We start from the raw sequence: 20,647 nt of genomic DNA, 5'->3' as shown, positions 1-20,647 counted from the left end.
TAACCTTTCCTTTTACACAATACGAGGGTGGCACTTGCAGAAAAACACACAGGTTAAAAGGTTTGCATATAAGGCTTCTTTTTTCTTATCAAAAACACCTTACAAAGGCTTTGTCCTTCATCCCCCTCCCCCCACCCCCCGAAATACCATCTGTCCATAAATTGTATTTTCCCTTAAAACGAAGGTCTCTCTAAAAAAAAAAAAAAGCTCCTTCATTCAGTCTTTTTGTTTAAATTCCTTCATTTTGACGTTTGATTCGGAGGCCTGAAATCGTGTGGCTGGAGATGTTTGTGGCCCCGGCAACATGGCAAAAACTAAAGACAACACCGTAGGTAGGTAGGAAGGTAGGTAGGTAGGTAGGTAGGTAGGTAGGTAGGTAGGTAGGAAGGAAGGTAGGTAGGTAGGTGATAACAAAGGTAATATCGAAGGACTGTAGTGCAGACACTACTGCTCTTTTTCCAACACTGTATAAATATATACATAGGCAATACTTTTTATTATTTTTGTTCATGATTATAGAAGCGGAGTGCAATTTGTACAAGTCACTAGTTGTGCTATAAATACTATGGAACACGGGGATGGGGGAGGGGGGGGTTATTTGAAGAGGTTAGCACCACACATATTTTTAGGCCTTAGTACTGTACATTTTTTTTAAATGTATTCGTTTGTCCATTGTTCGGTTTGCATAATGCAGCTTATTTCACAAACCCATGCCTCCCTTCCCATCAACGCCCTCCTCCGGATTGACTTTTGAGTCCATGTATTGTTCGGCAGACATCTTCAGCCCCTGACCCCCACCCTCCCTGTCAAAGGAGTCTGTCAAAGAAAGCTTCCCTGAAGCTTCAGGCACGTGCACGTCTACGGCTTAAAACACGGCGTTTGGTTTTAAAGCCGAGCAGGTAAGAATACTGAAACCCAAAGAGAGAAACTTAAAAACTCTTAAGATGGGAAGCTTTTTCTAAAAAAAAAAAAAAAAACGCCCTTCGCCACTTCACATGCCGTCCTCCATCCCGTCCTCGTGATCCGATTTGGTTTCCGTTTTGCCGTCCAGCGAGCTATCGTCCATCGAGTGCTCTCCGTTCTCCTCCTCGTCCCGCAACGTGTCCGCGTCCGTGTCCATGCTCTTGCTCTCCTCCTCAAACTCCTCCTCGAACTCCTCGTCCCTCCGTCCCATCTTCGCGTACGCTCCGTCCACTTCCTTCCGTCCCTCTCGCATCCCTCCGTTCACGCCGTCGTGCCTCAGGATGGCCTCGCGCTCCGCCATCTCCGGGTAGCTCTGAGGCGTCATGCCCTGCAAGTACGCCCGGCTCATCAGCAGCTCCGTGGGCTCCAGGTGGCCCTTCTCGCGGGCCTCCCGCTCCGCCGCCTCCCGCTCCTCTGCCTCCCGCTTGCAGTAGGAGTAGCGGTGGTTCATGTGCTGCGAGTAGGAGCCCGAGTGCGAGAAGCGCTTCCCGCACTTGTCGCACTGGTAGGGCTTCTCCCCCGAGTGCAGCCGCGAGTGCTCGATGAGATGGTGTTTGTGTTTGAAGGCTTTCTTGCAGATCTGGCACTGGTGCGGCCGCTTGCCTGCAGAGAGACACAAAACACAGAGAGGGAGGGGGGAGTGAGCCTGCCCCGCTTGTCCTGCTGCTACACAACACATCACACGAGTCAGAAGAAAAGCATAAAACGTTGAGGAAAAACTCGGATGACTTGGATGGCATGGAGTAAGAAAATGACATCACGGAGCATTAAAATCAAACTTTGACTTACGACTTAGGGCTATTTGTTTATTCAAAATGAGAAAGTGCGCTCGCATTCACGGGCCGACATTATGGAAATTCCCTCCTGTGGTTAAAGCATGGAGAAAGTCAACCACAACTACTTATTTTTGGGCCTGCGTGCCACACTGATGAATGCAACAGAAATACTACCGCAAAGCAAACAAACAGGAGGCGCGACAAAGGAGTAAACAAATCCGAGATGTGCTGGGGGAGGGGGGAGAAAGGATGCACCGAGGGGGTTACCCTGCTTATCTCCTAACACAATTCAAGTTCATGGGGACGCCTGGCCCTCTGTTAGGTTTTTGGGCTGGGGCTCCACCGTCTACCAAAATGTGACAGGACGCTTTTGGATGCCAAAGCAGAAATGAGAAACCCGAGCTGGCCACAAAGGCAGGGTGAGATAGTTGTTATGACACGGGGCCATAAACTGTCTGCCGTAATAATTGTCCCTCTGGCTAGTAATGTGGCCGCACGGCTGCTGTTACACTTAAGAGTTGATTCCAGAAACGCTTTCTGATCACCGGGTTCAACTACTTCACTCAGGAGTTCCTCTTCGACCTAAAGTTACCGGCTTCTTTTGTGTTTTTAGGGTTAGGGTTATTACTAATAACTTTCCAACCATCTCATTTTGGCTTGAAACACTTCTTCTTCTTCTTCTTCTCATAAATGGCTGCGAGCCTCACACAAATCGAGGGTCCGCAAGCAGACAGGCTTTTTAAACTGCACTTCTGTCCAACATGTGGCCGGTTCAACTGCACTTCTATTAGTGTTCAAAACAAACACACACGGCGACGCAAACATGAAACGCGTTCTGAGCAAGACGCAGGGGCGTTGTGGAGATAACGCACCCCCTTTTTTTCTCCTCCTTTTTTTTTTTTTCTTTTTTTGTAAAGAGTTCAGCGCACTGTTCTGACGGTGCACCCTCCCTTTCCTTTTATGTCCGAGCAGATAACGCGGAGGCTGCATGAAGCACGCAGCGCTCGGCTACAGATAGCGGATAAAACAAATGATGCAACCTCATGAAAGAGGATCTCTGTATAATAACTACAATGAAAGACTTGTTATCAGCGCTCTGAAGCTTCTGAGCAATACTCGCCTGATGTGATCTATCGCCAATAATGGGGGCCGATGAAGGGGTTCGGGGGCCTTTTTGCTGGCTTTCTATATCTAGGTGAATTGATGTGTGTCTTTTAAGATAGCAAAATGGTTAATACGGCAGGATATGATTGGGAAAAATAAAGAGTACAATGGCTTGAAAAGATAGCTGAAGTCTCCCTTTGCTTGCCTACCTGCATTCATTACAGACTTTATATGTATATATATATGTATATATATATATATATATATATATATATATATATATATATATATATATATATATGGCTCTTGATATTTTAGAAAAAGAACACACAAAGCTTTCTAACGCATCGCAAAGTCAAAGAATCTCAAACCCTGTCGACGAAGAAACAAGTTTTTACATTATACAACTTAAGGGTTCAAACAAAGAAAGGAAAGAAGGAGAAAAAGGGGGGGTAACATAAAATATATATATTCATAGTGAAGAGGATTTGGAAAACACAAACATTTGAAACATAAAAAAAAATAAAGCAATGGGGTTTAAAATAAGGGTCTAGAACAGTATATACCTGTGTGTTCATATTTGTGTCTTAGAAGGGAACTGCTCTTCTGGAATGTTTTGTCGCACAAGTCACACGCGTACATACCACTTTCGGTCTTTTTAATCTTCTTCCGCGACAGACAGGAGTCGGGGTCTGTCATGTCGTCCAGCCCTGACATGTAATCTGGTGTACCGTCGAGCAGGTCCCCCTTTAAAAAACAGAGAGAGGAAAGAAAAAAAGAGAAAAACAAAGAAATCATAATGAATTGGGTGCGTGATAAAGGGTGGCACTTCATCTATTAAATGAGTCGCTTGAAGGAAAGCTGCAACATTTACTTACTTCATTTCTTTTATTTTCATTTTTTTTTAGCGTATTATTTTGTCTAGAAAGCTGTATAATCTTTTGATGTGACTTTTCTATACGCTGCTCAGTAAGGTAATTTGTAGCCAAGGGCGTAACTTTGGGTTTAACATTGGGGGGGGGGGTTGAGATCTCCAACTATCTATGGAGGTCCCGGGACATGTCTGCATGGATTTAAAAAAAACTGTCACAAAAAAACTCGAAATAAAGACACAAAAACGTTGAAACAAGCGTCAAAGAAATGTCAAGGCCAAGGCGACACATCGGAAAAAGCTACAAAAAATAATAATAAAAAAATTGTCCGAAACAGTGACAACAAATTAGGGGAAAAAAGCCCAGTTTTGATTATTGGGGGGGAGGGGTTTTAACCCTAACGATAAATTACACCTACGTTTGTAGCATGTAGCAAGTACAACAAGAACATGTGTTCATGTGCTAATTGTTAACATGAAAACACCAAAAAACACGTTTAAAAAAAAGTTTAATTCTTTGAAAATATCAAAAAAAGGAGAAAGAATTTTAGGAATAAATGTCATGGTACTGCAATTATATGATGTGTATGTAAAGTGTGCAAATATTGTTTTCATTACAATCAAAGCCACTTAATATGACCTTCCGTGGCACTTTATGTCACTAGATAGAACTCCCAAACAATCACACACTATGCTTCATGTTTCTCATGCAATTTTAATTACCAGCGTTGATTTCTTCATAAAACTTTCAGCTCCGGAGTAATATCGCCCATCTATAACTGACACGCTCGGCCATTATGAAACTCTGCCACTAATGGTGGTCTCATTTTGTACAGGAGTGTTAATTCCGCTAGATTCCTTTAAAATGATCTTTTATGACGAAGATTAGTCTCAAACTATGAATTGATGGGGAACAATATTACAACATTAGAGGAGGAAAATTGCAATCTCATATAATGATTCAAATCAAAAGGTGCACCTTAATGGCCAATATTGAGCCATGAAGCTCTCTGTGTGTATGTGTGTGTGTGTGTGTGTGTGTGTGTGTGTGTGATGTGAGGACACTGTGTTTTAAGAAGGGACCATATCACTCTGCAATCAATTTGAACTAAACGCCCGTAGCTGTATTTTTAAAATCTAATTTAATAACTTAGAATAGGAAACATTATTAATACTTTTTTTTTTTCCTTCATCAAAATGGTTCCCCTCTATGTTAAACAGCCTTCAGCATTCAGTAGTAATGAACATGGAGACATTGTGCATTATTAATCCACATGGAGAAGCTCATTTTGGGCTGTGGCTCGCTTTTAAAATGCAGCAAAGTTGCGACGGGGAAATTTTCAGAGAAAGTGCACAGCTCCGGGGCTCACCTTTGTCATTTTTTTTTTTTTTTTTTACAAAGGCCTTTCACCCATATTTAATAACAAAATGTCTGAGTTCAGGGCCAGCGATGGAGTCAGGAGCATTAATGTATTCCACACACAGCAGAGGGAGAAATTTAAAGTGCAAGAGTGGTAACAATTATGACTTTATACTGAGATGAGATTTTAAGGGCCAATATCGTTCCTGTTGTTTATTTGAACCTGATGCTCTCTGATGTTTTGTGCCAATATGCTTTTTTAAGTTTACATTAGACCTCTTTGATGGTAAAATTGTATTATTCTCGATTTTAACCCTTTAAATGGACAATTATAAAAAATATCTACAAATGTAAGTCTGGGTTTAGAGACTTATTAAGATAGGAGGCAGAGGCAAGTTTCATTACACTATCTGACAGCTGTAAAAATCAAAAAAATACTTTATTTAAAAGATTATTTTCATTCTTATTAATTCATAGGTAGATAATGTTATGGAATAATCGACGAAATGAAAAAATAAAATAGCTTCCAGGGCCCAATATTGCATCTTCAATTTTCCTATTTTTTTCTCTTCCAACCAACAGTTCAAAACCCCAAAATATTTTATTTACAACAGTATATCAGAAGATGCAGTAGAATTGAGAAGCTGTCAACAGCAAATATTTGGCATTTTTGCCAGATAATGATTCAAATGTTCATTAACTTGTGGCGCAAAAAACCAACTGAAGCTGTTGTTAATTTGGCTCATCCCCTTCATATATCTATCCGGCTCTGTAAACAACCTGAACCTCTTAAAGGCCTCTGTTCTTCCATGACACCACTGACTACATTTCACTCCCCCACACCCCTCCCCCCACCCATCCTGGGCGCTGTTTATCTCCTGCTCCTTTGCCAGTTTGATCTACTTCAGGTGAGCGTTTCTCTTAAGTTTTTTTTTTTTTTTTTTTTTTAATTAGTACAGAAATGAGTTCAGATCATTTTTGGGAATCTGAGTCAGCCTGGGGCTTTTTTTTTACAAAACCACAGGTGGCTTATTTACCTGGAAACCTGGTTTCCGCTGGTACTTTCTCCTCTGCTGCATCTCGGCAAAGGTAGCTGCCCCTGCTGCGTAAGTGTAGGCCATGTGTGGTAGGAAGCCCATTTGATCCATGCCCGGATAGGGCCTGAGACCCGGTATGCTGGCCTGCATCGGGGGCATGAATGTGGCAGGTGGGAAAGCGCTCTGAGGTGGAAGTGAGTACAGGGGTTTGGCAGCAAACGGGTTCATGCCGAAGAGGGGGCTAGTGCTTTTTTCAAGGTTTCCGTTGTTGGTAGAGCCTGAGAATTCCTTCTTCAGATAGGCCAAGTTCAAAGGCTCTTCGAAGTGCTCGCGAGGAGAGGGGATGCTGCTATGGTCGATGGCGATGCTGTTGACTTTAGGTCTGCTTTTGACAGTCAGTGCATGCTTGGGTTCCTTCATTAGTCTCGGCAGAGAGAGGTCCAGCGGCTCGGCCTGCAGGTCTTCGGAAGTCAAGCTGTTCGGAGTGTAGGAGCTGCTGTGAGAGTTTTTGGAAGATGTGGAGGACAGATTTAGCGGCGAGGGGGTGTTGCTGCGGGAGTGGTCCAACTTTTCACCTGCGGGTTTGCCAGCGCCGTACTGGTGGTTTTTCAAATGTCTGAGCGCGTTGTCACAGTTGTTGACGTTGTTGTGGAGCTCCGCTATGGAGGGCGATGTGATGCGGTCCGTAGTTTTCATGAGAGACACAGGTGACCTAGCTGCCATAGAGTCTTTCTGCGGAGTGTGGTGGTTGTTTGTTCCGGCAACCATATCCATGTTGTGCCTGTGCTCCAGTGGTGGGGTTCTGGTAGTGCCATACTGGTACATCTTTCGCTGTTCGAACCACTCCTTGACGAATTCCTGAGGAAGGCCGACCGCTATGGAAATCTTCAGCAGCTCCTCCGAGTTGGGCTCCATGTTCATGGCAAAATACGCCTTCAGCACGGACATGTGGTCCCTGTAAGGGTGAAGGGGCCCAGCGAGTCCCTTCTCGCACAACATGGAGGAGGACAAGTGGGTGTTCTTCTCCATGAATATCCCTGGTTTGTTGGGCATCAAGTTCTCGCTGGGCTGCAGCACGGCTTTTATCTCCTCGTTCATTTTACACAGGTAGCGCTCGTGCTGATGCAAAGGTATTGGCCCGTTGAAGCTTTCTTTGCAATATTGGCAAGCATAAGGTGTAAACATGGTATTTTCCTGCACCTTCTCGTCCACGCTTCCCTCGAGCATGTGGTTGGCTTTCTCTCGTTTGATATTGCTGATCTGCCTCTTTGAGTCCGTCGTCAGGCTCTGGAGGCAGGCTTTGGCTTCGTTCACTTTCTCCAGCGTGTAGTCGATGATGCTTTTGGTGGCGCCGTTGTGATCGACGAGCGGAAGACCGACCTGAGCGCCGGCGGATGTCAGCGCCTGTTTGTGCTCCTCCACCTGGGAGCCCAGCTCCTTCATGTAAGCCTTGAGCCGGGAGAGCTCCTCGGGCTTGCAGTCCATCTTCTGCCTGCACACGGTGTTGTCCACGATCTGGAGAACCTTCTGGACCTCGCTCAGGTTGTTCCCCAGTGGCCCCGGGTAGCACAGAAGCTGCGACTCCAGCCCGCCCATCCCCAGGTGCTGCAAGGGGCTCTGGGCCGTCGAGTTGTGGTGGACCCCCAGCGGGCTGTTCCCTCCCATGCCTCCGTTCATGAACGGCCCGGGGGCGCCGAAGCCGTGCGACGCCATCATCAGCTTGTAGTCGTTGAAGTCGAGCGGCTCCGTCTTGATGCTCAGGTGGCTGTTGTGTTCGGCGAGGCCGAGTGGCTTGCCGTTCTCCAGCTTCTGCCGCAGCTGGGTGATGGCGGTGTTGGTGGGCGAGGAGGAGGAGGAGGTGGGGGAGGAGCCCGTCTTCATGTTGCCGCGCATCCTACCGTTGACAGCGATCAGGCCGATGCACTTTTTGCTGCTTATGTGGGAACTGTAGGAGCCAGAGTGGGAGAAACGCTTCTTGCAGTTGGGGCACTCATACGGTTTTTCTCCTGGAACAAAAAAAATATATTGCATAATGAGAAAGACTCATATGAATGATATCTTTGATTTTTTAGGGGACACTGCACATTAATCAACAATGACATGTTCAAGTTAAGCTCAACTTGTCATTTTGTCATTATTTCTAAGGCACATTTTACATTCAACAAGTAAGACTAAATAAAAGTTACAGTGCAGAAATAAATTCCCCCATATTTTAAAAAAAAAAGAAAAAGGAAATAAAAGTTTGGTAATGTGGAAAATTAAGCAATCAAAAAACACTCTGCCTCACTTAGTGTCTCTGCTGATCAATTGTCCCTGACAAACTAATCACTGAAATGAAATTTGCTGATACTGTATGCCTCACACAAACACACACACACGCATTTCTAAGCAAATACTGTATTTGGCAACTGGACTGATTCTTAATACAGCAGAGTTGAGTGTCCATCAACAGCAGGGAGGGCCCAAAATAAACCCAGAGGAATTTCTGCAGATTCACGGTGTTCTTAAATCACGGTTATGAATATTCAAAGAGCAGGGCAGCATTCCTCCCGCCACTCACCGCTATGAATCCGGAGGTGTTCCTTCAGATGGTGCTTGTATTTGAAGGCCTTGCCACACTCGGTGCATTTGAACTTGCGGTTGCCGGCCGCTTGGTTGAGCAGTTGGTGCTGCGAGAGGAAAGAGAAAGAGAGAGAGAGAGAAAGAAAGAGAGATTCCCGTTTTAAAAGAAATGCACAAACATCGTGGGGGTGAGAGTTCAGTCAAATAATCACAATCGGTCGGCATGACAACAAGCGGCAAAGCCAAAGCGGCTCCTGTCGCCAAGCGAAGCTTCTTGGCTTTCTACTCCCACCTCTGTTGAGCGACTACAGGCAGCGGCGGTGATAACAGAGAGAATCACATACCTTTTTAATTTCCTGGCTCTTCAGCCAAAGGAGGCATGCCTTTAGAATTTGGCAGCCCAGAAAATAGAATAAATGAAAAGAGTCTTTTTTTAGAGCGTTTCCCCTTCATTAGAAGCGCCGATCTGATCTACTTTTCATTAATTTGGGCCTAATCAGTCTGAGAGGTATTCACAATCCCTCTGTGAGCTCTTTCACCCCGCATACCTGTATTCACACCATTTGAATTACACTTAGTACTTCTTCACAACAGTTTCAAATGTCTTACGGTAATTAGTTTTTTTTTTTTTTTTTTAAACCTTGAATGTCTCTTTAATAATCTTAGGATACAGAACAAAGCGTATAGGCCCGGCCTTGATTCTCTGTTCAAAGGTAAACATCAGTTGCAATCCGTTAAATTTGCAATTCAAACAGGTTCTGTTCTCTGAAAGAAAAGACACAAAAAAAAATCTAAATCTAATGCCCAGCGAGGACCACGACGACGACAACAACACAAGGTGTGTAAACCTGGCTCGTCACTCACCAAACAATTCATTCCAAGTGGGAGTTGAGGACGTCAAACGGTTTGTAAAAAAAATGAAAGAAAAGAAAGACATATTCTCGGAGCTCACAGAGGGACACACACACACACACACACACACACACAACTCCTCCCATTTCAGCCTTGACAAATGCTGGGGTGTGTGCTGACTCTACCCACATTCCTGGGGAGACAGATGGTGGCGCGCAGGACACTGGAAGGACTGGGAGGAATTGTTCAAACAGCCCCAACCTTCAAAGATCAAGCGGGGAGAGTCGGGGGGGCGCTAAAGCGCCGGAGAGGGACCCCACCGCTCGTATGTTGCTGAGTCGCATAAACAAACAGCAACAGCTGCTTCGGTGCACCCCCACCTCCCGCCACCTCCACCTCCACCATCCACCAACCCTTAAACCCCCTCCCTCCCGAGGACCCCTGCCCGGTTAAGTTTAGTCTCTCAGCCACCACTGCTAATAAGACAATCACTCTGCGCTCCTAATTGTGAATGGCACCCAGCAAAACGCTCCGTCTCTCCTCGGCGGCTTGCTGTGAAACGCCACCGCTGCTGCTTTGTGGGCGGGGACCCGACTGGATGTTTGCATATGTATAAACCCCTAATTAGCCATATTTCGGCTAATTGGTTAAGAGGAGGAGGAGTATTCCGGCTTGTAAACATACAAGACAGAACAGCCGAGCACATGTTTACCTATCAGTGCATTATTCTTTATGTTAATCGGATCGCTCCGGAGTCCTCCCATGATGTTAATCGCCATACGTAACGTTTTCACATGAATACAAGCGTCTCCTAAACATGGGTCGCAGGTACCATCTCTGACCTGCGGCCCTTTCCTCTCTCCCCATAATATGTCCTATAAAAATAAATTAATTAAAAATTGTTCTTTAAAAAATATTTCAAAAAACATGGCGAAGAGGAAGTGATATTACGTCTGTGGTTTGTCTCGCATAAAAAGCAAAAAAAAAAAAAAAAAAAGAGCTTGGCTGATACTGAAAAGACATGAAATCAGAGCGCCGACTGCAGAGAATCTATGTGCACCCACAAAAGAAATCAAACGAGGAAGACATCCCCTCCCATCTCATCTCGAGGATTACCACTTAAACAATCCGGCTAATTTACAAATCAAGATAACCCGGCTTTGCGGAAGGACCTGCAGTGCTTGAACAAAAAAAGGGAGTCTTTGGCCACAGACTCGACTCTGGAGGGGGAGCAGCAACAGCATTGTAATATGAGGATTGGGGAGCTGCGGCTCACTCGGCCGGCCCATCTGCTCACGTTTACACCCAGCTGGTAAGATCAGGTGAAAGTGCTGGCTGCTGACATCTGATCAAATCAGCCACAGTCTGAGCCTGTCATTCTCGCTTCAGAGAGCACTACACAACAACACCCACGACCTGGGACTGAACACCGCAAAGCATCAGGGTCCGCGGTGTCATCTGGGACTGGCTGCGAGTGTATATTACAAGGGGGTTTTCTAGCAGAGGAAGCTCATGAGAAATTTGTGTCACGCAAGTACACATTCTTTAAAGGAAGGACTGCTAGGTTATTAGTGCTGTAGGCATTTTGTAGGGCAACAAACAACCTGTAGTTATAATGTAATCTAATACATAACAGAGACACGCAAAAAGAGCCCATTTTGATCACCTTTTTTACCTTAATTTTTTTATGAATTCTTTTTAAATTTCTAAACCTAGTTTTATGGTTTTAGGGCTTTGAATATCCGATATAAGATGGCAACAATGCTTTCTCAATGCTACATCTAAATCACAAAATTAGACCCATTATTGTACATTTTAGAGAGATCTTGTATCCTTTGCATTTTTATTGAAAACTAATTCACAACTCATAAACATCTTACAAAGCACAAACACACACTCTATCCTCTTTAAAAATGTACTGCTCAATTTTAGTTGACTGAGAAGTGATAATTGTCCCCCTAATGTGCGAAAACTGTGTAAGCGTGCATTTTTACTTTCGCCACAATCTGTCTCACCACCGCATCTTCAACTTAAAGCTGACAAGCGAGTTAAACGCCCGTGACTGCGGGATGTGTTTTCACCTCACAGGACTTTACGGTGATTCATGCTAACTGCCAGCAGATTCACATTATATCTCAGACATATAGCATATAAATCGCTCGGGGGAAAAAAAATTCAAGTATACACAGATGTTTATGCAGTGCATGAAATTAGAAGTGGGGGCCGGGGGGGGGCTTGATGGAGTACTCCGACGTCAGGCTGCGGAAGGAACATTAAAGGCCAGGAGTGGAGTGAAGTTAAGGGAGCTGATACATTTTTTTTCCAAATTGGAAATTCATACAATCATTCGATCGTGAACACGATGACTGGAAAATTATATCAGGGAAGGGCCATCAAAAAACCATTTAGGGCCTCAATTAAAGTTATTACCATTAAAAGGATCTGCATCTTCAAAATGCCATGAAAAATTAATAATGATTGCCAATCAGAAAAAAATGATCTGTCTTCTCCGAAGGGATCAGAGCACATTAGAAATGAAACGGGGGACAGAGAGGGGAAGAGGAGGAGGAGAAATAGAGAGAGAAGTCAAGGATGAAGAAGAAGAAAAAATGTAAATCCCCCTAACCTGATCCCTTGCAGGCTTGTGCGTGGCCATATGCCGCTCAAGCTGAGTGCGGTAAGCAAACGTGTAGTTGCACAGGGGGCAGGCGAAGTTCTCCTCGTTCTTCTCATGGCGGTACTTGATGTGCTCCTTCAGCGATGTCAAACGCTTGTAGCCCCGGTCGCAGTAGGGGCAGGTCAACAGTTGGGCGAAGGCATCTGGCGTTCCAGGTGGCAGGTCTGCACGGGAGACAGCGGGAGAGGGGGGGGAGGAAGGGGAAGAGAAAGCGGGCCAAAAGGTCAGCAAATCAATGGCAGCTAACGGGCGGGCTGCCCAGAGTGGTATGGGAGTTATCTGTGCAATCTGCTCCACATGAGAGCCGCAGTGTCAGCCTGGCATCCGCTGACACACACACACACACGCGCACGCGCACAAACATATGCACACTTTTACATGCCCCCCAGTTTCCTTTTACTACTGCATGTACAGTACACAAACACACAGATACATACGCAAAGAAACACCCTGACACACGCACGCACGCACGCACGCACACTTTTACATGCACCCCTGGTTTCCTTGTCCTACTGCATGTACACAAACTCACAGATACATATGCAAAGAAAGTCCCTGACACACACAGATAATTCTCCCATACCTTCCTAATTGCTTTAAACAGCCCTCACTTTTTAATGGTTCTGTTCCATTACACTCAATTTACACATTAACGTTTTTTTTTATCTGCAGCATTAAACCACAGAGCCCTCTTCCAATTTTGTCCCTGCGGAGAGCCTCAGAGGTGCACTATCCGATTTCAAGCCCCTGCCCAGCTGTTGCTTAAGACTGTAGGTAAACACCAAGGCATCCGGTGAATCTGTGGGACCAACAGCTGCCCGGTTGTGTCAGCGGGGAGAGCTGCTGCTCTGTCCAGACTCCTTTTCTTTTTTAACCTTTGCTGGTACAAGGGAGGTTAGCTGAGCAAGCTGATCTGTTACTGCTACAGTACCACTACAGGAGGAGGCCACAGTTCAACGCAGATTTTCCTTTTTTTAAATTGGATATTAAAAGAATTGTATAAAAATGAATCTCTCTCTCACCTAACACTTCCAGCACCTTAGTTGAAATTATTTTGAAAATGCTTTAAAGCAAGATTGTGCAACTTTTTAAAGAGGAAATAACACGTTTCTCTTACTACAAACTTAATTAATACTTTTTTTACATTTTTGTTTTTTTAATTCCACACACTCAGATTTGCTGCATCTGCAAAGACTGGCTTATGGTGGCTCATGTTAGCAAACTAAGCTAACTTTAGATACATATTGCTGTGTGACATCTCACTTCAGCACTCTTATCTTTGGTCTCTCTAAGGGAGGGGGTCCTAAGGTAGCCATCCACAGATACAGTTCATCCTAAGGATTCACTGTGCCACATGTATGTGTAACAATAAAAGATAGCTTAGTATTTTATGCACTAAAAATATATGTGTAAAGGCTTAAGGCTGCCCTACACGTTATTTTAGGCCCAGTTTAATATGCAACTTCATTTGATACAATATTAGTAGAAGGGGGTCCCTGCTCCGTGTCTCTTTCACCCTGCTCTAAGGAGTTGAACCAGCAGTCTCCCAGTGAAAAAATGAATAAAAATACATTGACCCCTCCCACTGCCCTGTGACAGGATGCGTACCGTTCTCCTCTGGACCGGTGGCCTCCGGCGTGCCCAGGCGGGACAGCTCCTCCGGGGCTTCTGGGTAGATGATGGCGGTGTCACCCCGCTGCAGGTACTCGGCGATGCTCACCACGTGACTGTCGCCGTCGTCCAGCTTCCGCTTGGCGAAGAAGTCCTCGAACTCTGAAGTGCAATCGACGCTCTTGACTGAAGAGGAGGAAAAGAGAGAGAGAGAGAGAGAGAGAGAGAGAGAGAGAGAGAGTCAGTCAGTGAAAGGGAGGAGACCGATAGAGGGAGGAGGGGGGAGGAATAAATTGGATTCATTCCTTCCCCTGAGAAATGTTCTTACAGAAGGATATTGGGTACATCTTGGTGGAAATGCGATGAGGACAGCCACCCTAAAACATTACAGCCGTGCTTTGGGGAGAATACATCTAAATTACTGGGTATGCTTGTCACGCCATGCCGGCTAAAATAAGAAGCGTAACTTAATCCGGCTAGGAGTCGGAGATAAACGCGCTACCACGAAGCTGCTGAGGAGCAATGTGTGAAAAAAAATCTTCCCTGACCTAATTTACTCATGACATTAAATCTGATTTTGAGTTAGGAGTTTAGGGCTGTAGAATAAAAAAAAATAAAAAAGGGAAAACACTCACACACACTCTAATATACGTACATATACAAGCCCAGCTTAATCAGCAACAGAGCCACGTTTCTTTGTATCGACTTTCACATATAAGGTCAATCAAGAGACTGTGGCTTTTGTTGATTCTGTGTTGAACAGATTACCGGGGCCAAACCACAAACCAGCGCCAAAGGAGAGAGAGAGAGAGAGAGAGAGAGAGAGAGAGAGAGAGAGATGCTTTGCCATAGCTGAGCAGAATGTATCTTAAGCCAGCCAAAGTGCTGAGGCCACACAATGCGTTTCTCTCAAATTATTTCCCAGTCCCTTCTCTTCAGGGAAACTCTTAAGCTGCAGCGTGGAGATAGCTGCCTCCAAAAAAACAAACCGGAGCTAAAAGAAATCAGCAGCCTTCATTAGTCAAGGGGATGGCCGACTTTCAAAACGCACATACTCACGCGCACACGCTGTTTACAACCTGAAGAAATTCTGCAGGCTGTTTGGCTTTGTCGAAACCAAAAAACGAGTGACGTCTCAACAGACTTCATGCCCTGTTAATTAGGCTTTTTAGACTATGAGCCAAGGTGAGCTTTAAAGAGCGATTTGTTAGGCCGTGATGACTTTGCGGTCCAATTTGCGAAAGGTCAAGGTAGTAGAGATTTGGTTGTCAAAAAAAAAAAAAAATGGCAACGAAATGTCATCGGTGCCAATGGATCATTTTTGAGAAGCGTGATAGCATCATTTACAGCACTCTCATTAGACGACTCTGTGTGTGGCTTCTGAAGACCGCTAATTATGAGTGTCGGGCTGAATGTTGAGCTGAATGTTGAGCTGAATGTCTGTTGTTTTTTAGGATTGACTGATGATTGACCAGGGTGAAGCATAGGGCGCTGCCAGGCTTCTTTATCACGCAGCTGAATTCAAAAATGAGCACTTGATCTTCAACGTTTTCGGAGTCCTTCTGCATGGAAAACTAGAAATGTGGATGGTTTCTTTAAAAGGAGAAACAAGCGACGTTTTTCTTCCAGTGAAGGAGGAAATCACCTGGATCAAAGTGTGCTTTGGCACCGGGGGACGTGATCAAACTGCTTCATGTCTTTAAATGAAATCACATGTGATCTAGTGGCGGGGAGCTTCCACAGCGGTGCCATGGTATTGTTTCCAAAACTCCTCTAAGCAGTGAAAATGGAAAACATTTGCTGCGCTCCAAATTGTCAGAACACAGGGAGAAAACAGTGGAGAAAACACCACGACGGGCAGAACGTAATAGTAATTAAAGCTGAAGGGAGGGTTTTTGAAGTGGGGGCTGTGTGTGCGTTCTGTGGGGTGAGTCTGGTTTACCAAAACAGCATCCAGGGCCAATTGTTAGGGTGGCCAGGATGATATCATGGAAGGGAGGGAGGGGTGTGTGTGGCTGCAAATCCGCTTTTGGTGGCTTAATGAAGAATGGCAGGTAGGGTTCGGGCTCCGCCGGGAGTAGTTAAAGATCCCATTAAATGGTGCTCTTTGGATGCTTTTATATAGGCCTTAGTGGTCCCCTAATACTGTATCTGAAGTCTCTTTTATATAGACCTTAGTGGTCCCCTAATACTGTATCTGAAGTCTCTTTTATATAGACCTTAGTGGTCCCCTAATACTGTATCTGAAGTCTCTTTTATATAGACCTTAGTGGTCCCCTAATACTGTATCTGAAGTCTCTTTATATAGTCCTTAGTGGTCCCCTAATACTGTATCTGAAGTCTCTTTTATATAGACCTTAGTGGTCCCCTAATACTGTATCTGAAGTCTCTTTTATATAGACCTTAGTGGTCCCCTAATACTGTATCTGAAGTCTCTTTTATATAGACCTTAGTGGTCCCCTAATACTGTATCTGAAGTCTCTTTCCCGAAATTCAGCCTTGGTGCAGAATTACAGCCACTAGAGCCAGTCCCACAATGAGCTTTCCTTAGAATGTGCCATTTCTGTGTCTGTAGCTATTGAGGAGGAGAGAGGGGGCAAGGTGGATGGTGGGGGTGTGGCCTTGACCAACTGCCACTTTGCTCGTTTTGAAAGCCATGATGTCTCTCTCTCATGGGTGGGCCAAATTCTCTGGGCGGGCAGAGGGGAGGTAACCTTGCTCCTTATGACCTCATAAGGAGAAGATTCCTGATTGGCCCATCTGAGCTTTCATTTTCTCAAAGGCAGAGCAGGATACCCAGGGCTCAGTTTACACCTATCACCATTTCTAGCCACTGGGGGACCATAGGCAGACTGGGGGAACGCATATTAATGTTAAAAAACCTCATTAAGTGACATTTTGGTGCCATGGGATCTTTAACGGTGTGTGTTTAGCTCGTTTTTAGCTTCTCTCTGAGTTAACTTGGATGTATTAACAGTGTGTGTTTAGCTTCTGCTTTGAGTATGTTGTTGCTCAGTGACAGCAGACTGCATGGTGTCCAACTGTCAGCAGCGCTCTGTGTGCTCGTGAACTTGAGAGTTCATTCTTCCAAGAAAGTTCTCCCCAACAAACCAAGACGGTTATGTTAAAAAAACTCAAAGTGACATTTTTCACTTTAACGGGACACAAACACACACTTGAGGCTCACTTAGCTCAACAGGACAGCTGAAAACGGATTGATCCTTTAATTACCATGAATTTGGCGAGTTGTTGCAAGTAGATATTGCTTCATTTTAAAAGGGTCAGAGGCTAAAAAAGATGGGGACAGAGTGCTTGAAAAGCATGGCGCAGGTGCAGAAACTACACTGCCAGGGAAACCAGCCACACACATCCACAAATAAAAAAACACACACACATTCAACATGTTCTGTCAACTCACCTGTACCGTTTCCTACTGCCTGCAAAGTGGTGTCAGGGCCCAGGGTGTCAAAGTCATCTTTTATTTCATCTGCACAGAAACGAGAAGAGAAAAGGAGGTGGGGGGAAGAAGGGGTGAGTACCTCTGTGCACCATGCAAACCAACAAAAGCTGACAATGAGGCCTTAAAGAAGGAAGGTATGGGGAAAGCAATAAAGGCACCGCTGTGCATCGCAGCACGCCGCCGCTTTGTTCGGCATGCTTAATGAATGCTATCATCTGGGCCAGACAGTGACTTATTTACCTTAAACATGACAACAGGCGGCGGGGGGAGGCGAAGAAAGCTTCAATCGCCAAACAGAGCGATTAAATACACCACGGCACATCCACCTGAGCAATCACAGAGCTCCAGCCAACACGCAGGCTGAGCTTATTACTCCCTGGCTGTGACGCCGCTGCAATCCTCTGCATGCAGGATCACGCTTCTTTTATCACATGTCATTTGGTGGATGCTTTTTTTTCTCTTCTTTTTTCTCCGAAGCTGTATTGTGAGCGCACACATTTGTTTTTTTGATTTGCCACAACCCCGGGCAGAGAGTTAGTGCCTTGCTACCAACTAAAAAAGGAATACAAGCCTTAACCACAAATTAAGAGTTTTAGTTGCACAAACATTTCTCAGGGGGCAGAGCTGCTCTGGTGGCAGAAGTAACCTCATTGGTTGGGGTAAACCACAGGTGGGTGGAGACAAAGAATTCCCGTTCTCTGGTAAAGTATGTCAGACTGAAGCCCCAATGAAATGGACAGTGTGTTAAAACTTATAGGCTACGGGGCGCCCTGGTAGCTCCCTACCTGTGGCCCTTTGCTGCATGTCTTCCCCCTCTGTCTCCCCACTTTCCTGTCTGCCACTATCCTATCCAAGGCCAAAAAATTATCTTAAAGACAACAAAAAAACTATAGGCTACCTAGGCTGAGAACCAGCAATCGTAGACGTCTTTTTTTAAAGATAATTTTTTGGGGGCATTTTTTCCCTTTATTAGACAGTGACAGTGGATAGACAGGAAAGGTGGGCTAGACATGCAGCAAAGGGCCGCAGGTCAGACTCGAACTCGGACTGCTGCAAAGGACTCAGCCTACATGGGGGGCTCACGCTCTCACTGGGTGAGCTAGAGGTCGCCCCAAGACGTCTTTTAAATCACCCGATCAATACTTGCCGGGCAAATCTTTCAAATTGTTGGTGCCGCCGACTTGAGATTGACACCAACCAATCAGGTTATTTCTGCCTCCAAAGAGAAACGCTGGCGAAATGTTTTTAATAACTAAACCCGTCCAGGAGCATTGGTGGAAACAGAACAGGTTTCTTACTGCCAATCAGGATAATGGCACCCAGCGGATATTGTCCTGGCACAGGTAAAGGTGGCTGTAAATAAACGGCGGATTGACAGGCTCGTAAACAAACCCCCTCGTCTGACAAATTCATCCGTCCACGGTCGACAGGAGGACACCGACTGGACAATCAGCTTAAGGAGTCCCTGGTCCCTCCTTCTCTGCCTCGTCGGTAAAAAAATTAAATCAAGGTGCTTCCGAGAACATGGGGGCTTTTTGTTTTAAAAAGAAGAAAAAAAAAAAAGGAAGAAAAAACCCTGCATTGTGAGCCTCGTACGCATCTGTTCTTGCTCTGCTGCTCCTGCAAGGATGTCACAAGTGTTGCATTGTGAAGATTTTTCCCCCCTTTCTCCACAGTGCACAGCAGGATCTGATGTATCTGACTCTCCCTGAGCTATTAAACAAAAGATGAGCGCCTACATTACAGAAACCTGGCTGAGATATTACAGGAAAAGGTGGTGGGTGTATTGTTTATAATAATGTTGTCCTGCTACACAAAAGCCAGAAGCAAAACATCTTTTTTATTTAGAGTTGAAGACAATGGGTTTAATAGTTGCGGAATGCTTTTTCTGAGGCTCGCAATTCTGGGGTTTTCTCGAAATTAAAGATTTGGCTTCGGCGGTGAAATGATAACTACCCCTGTCAATGGCTTCACGGAATAATGACAGACTCTTCTGGATGGGGCATGTCCTAGTTTAACTTTCCCCTCGCTAGGATTTTTTTTCCCCCCATGTACATTTGATTGCACGGCTGCCAAACAGCATCCAAACCACAGTTGGAGTACGAGAAAATGAATGGCTTTTAAACATACATAAATTAAGAAGTGACAAAACAAAACAGATTAAAAAGAAGAAGAAACCCTCTAGTATCAGATAACTTCCACGCTGAACACAGTCAAAACTCCCTCACATTTGCGTGTCCTCGTAGGCACCGTGTTTGCTTTGGGTAATCACATTTGGCTGCATACTTTTGGTCTGACGCAAGGGGATGACCGGTGGGATTTACTGGCCCTCCACTCTCCCCTATTTACCTTGGACAACTCTCGTTATCTGTGGTCTGAAGGGAGGGACGGCTGCCTCCAGTAGGAGGTAGGCTAATACCATGTACACCTCACTGCTGCAGCCTCTGGCACACACACACACACACACACACACACACACACACACACACACACACACACACACACACACACACACACACATTTATATATATATATATATATATATAGTCCTGAGTCCTAAGTCCTGAGCTCCATTCAATTGGGACAAAGTGTCACTGTGGTTGCCTGGGTCCTTCTATAGTAAGAAAAAGGCACTAATGTTGTTGCTTTAAAGCCTCTTTTTTTTCACACACACACACACACACACACACACACACACACACACACACACACACACACACACACACACACGCACAAGCACACACACAGTTTATAAGACCAATTTCATAACTTTGCCTCGTTGAGTATCTCAAAGTTTTCACAACATGTAAAAAGTACGAAGGAAAGAAGAGGGATTTTATTTCTTCTGGAGTCATTTATGCCACAAATATGTGCCTATTTTTGGTAGTGGAAAGCATTTGGGATGAATTCTGTCCACTAAATGCTGGAAAAGTGTGTTTTGTCAGTGGTAAATCACAGAGGACGTGAGGCAGTAAGGTACACACCTCCTCGCAGAGCCATGTTGAGGTTTGACTCAGGAGGAGTCCCGAATACCTTGGCCAGACCGTAATTCCACCTATTTTCATAGCAGCTCTGATGCTGTTTATTTTGAAAACATTCCTATTTTTATGGCCGGTCACCGCAGTCGCTTCAAAGTTTCTGGCTTTTGTGCGTTTGGCCTCATTTCTCCCGAATGTGTCTGGTACGCACACAATGGCTTCACAATCTCAAGACACAAAACAAGCTTTGATTAGAACTGATGCCATCTCTGGTATTTTTACACTAAAGTGGTCAATAGCAGACATTTTGTGTCAATGTTCCATGCCTTCAAATTTGAGCCAAAGAATACAGTGGTTTTTATTTTAATTTTTTTTATTCTTGGCAAATGCATCAGA

General features: G+C 44.9%; 1 protein-coding gene across 6 annotated transcripts in view; it reads right to left on the bottom strand.

Annotated features, from left to right (window-relative positions):
* Nucleotides 1–798: 798 nt before the first annotated feature.
* The window catches only part of zeb2b (zinc finger E-box binding homeobox 2b), a 103,507-nt gene continuing 83,658 nt past the window's right edge, over nucleotides 799–20,647 (bottom strand). For 4 of the 6 annotated variants that reach the window (XM_039793121.1, XM_039793122.1, XM_039793124.1 and 1 more), the window contains exons 4-10: nucleotides 17,232–17,300; nucleotides 13,811–13,999; nucleotides 12,152–12,366; nucleotides 8,672–8,780; nucleotides 6,112–8,117; nucleotides 3,410–3,590; nucleotides 799–1,566 (exon numbers count right to left, since the gene is read on the bottom strand). In XM_039793121.1, the coding sequence (XP_039649055.1) occupies nucleotides 992–1,566; nucleotides 3,410–3,590; nucleotides 6,112–8,117; nucleotides 8,672–8,780; nucleotides 12,152–12,366; nucleotides 13,811–13,999; nucleotides 17,232–17,300 (3,344 nt within the window). In that variant the 3' untranslated portion in view covers nucleotides 799–991. The remainder of the gene's footprint in view (nucleotides 1,567–3,409; nucleotides 3,591–6,111; nucleotides 8,118–8,671; nucleotides 8,781–12,151; nucleotides 12,367–13,810; nucleotides 14,000–17,231; nucleotides 17,301–20,647) is intronic. The other 2 variants (XM_039793123.1, XM_039793126.1) reach the window with 1 other exon arrangement.

This window comes from Perca fluviatilis, chromosome 24, assembly GCF_010015445.1.
Source record: "Perca fluviatilis chromosome 24, GENO_Pfluv_1.0, whole genome shotgun sequence".
NCBI lineage: Eukaryota > Metazoa > Chordata > Actinopteri > Perciformes > Percidae > Perca > Perca fluviatilis.
This window is presented reverse-complemented; position numbering and strand designations above follow the sequence as displayed.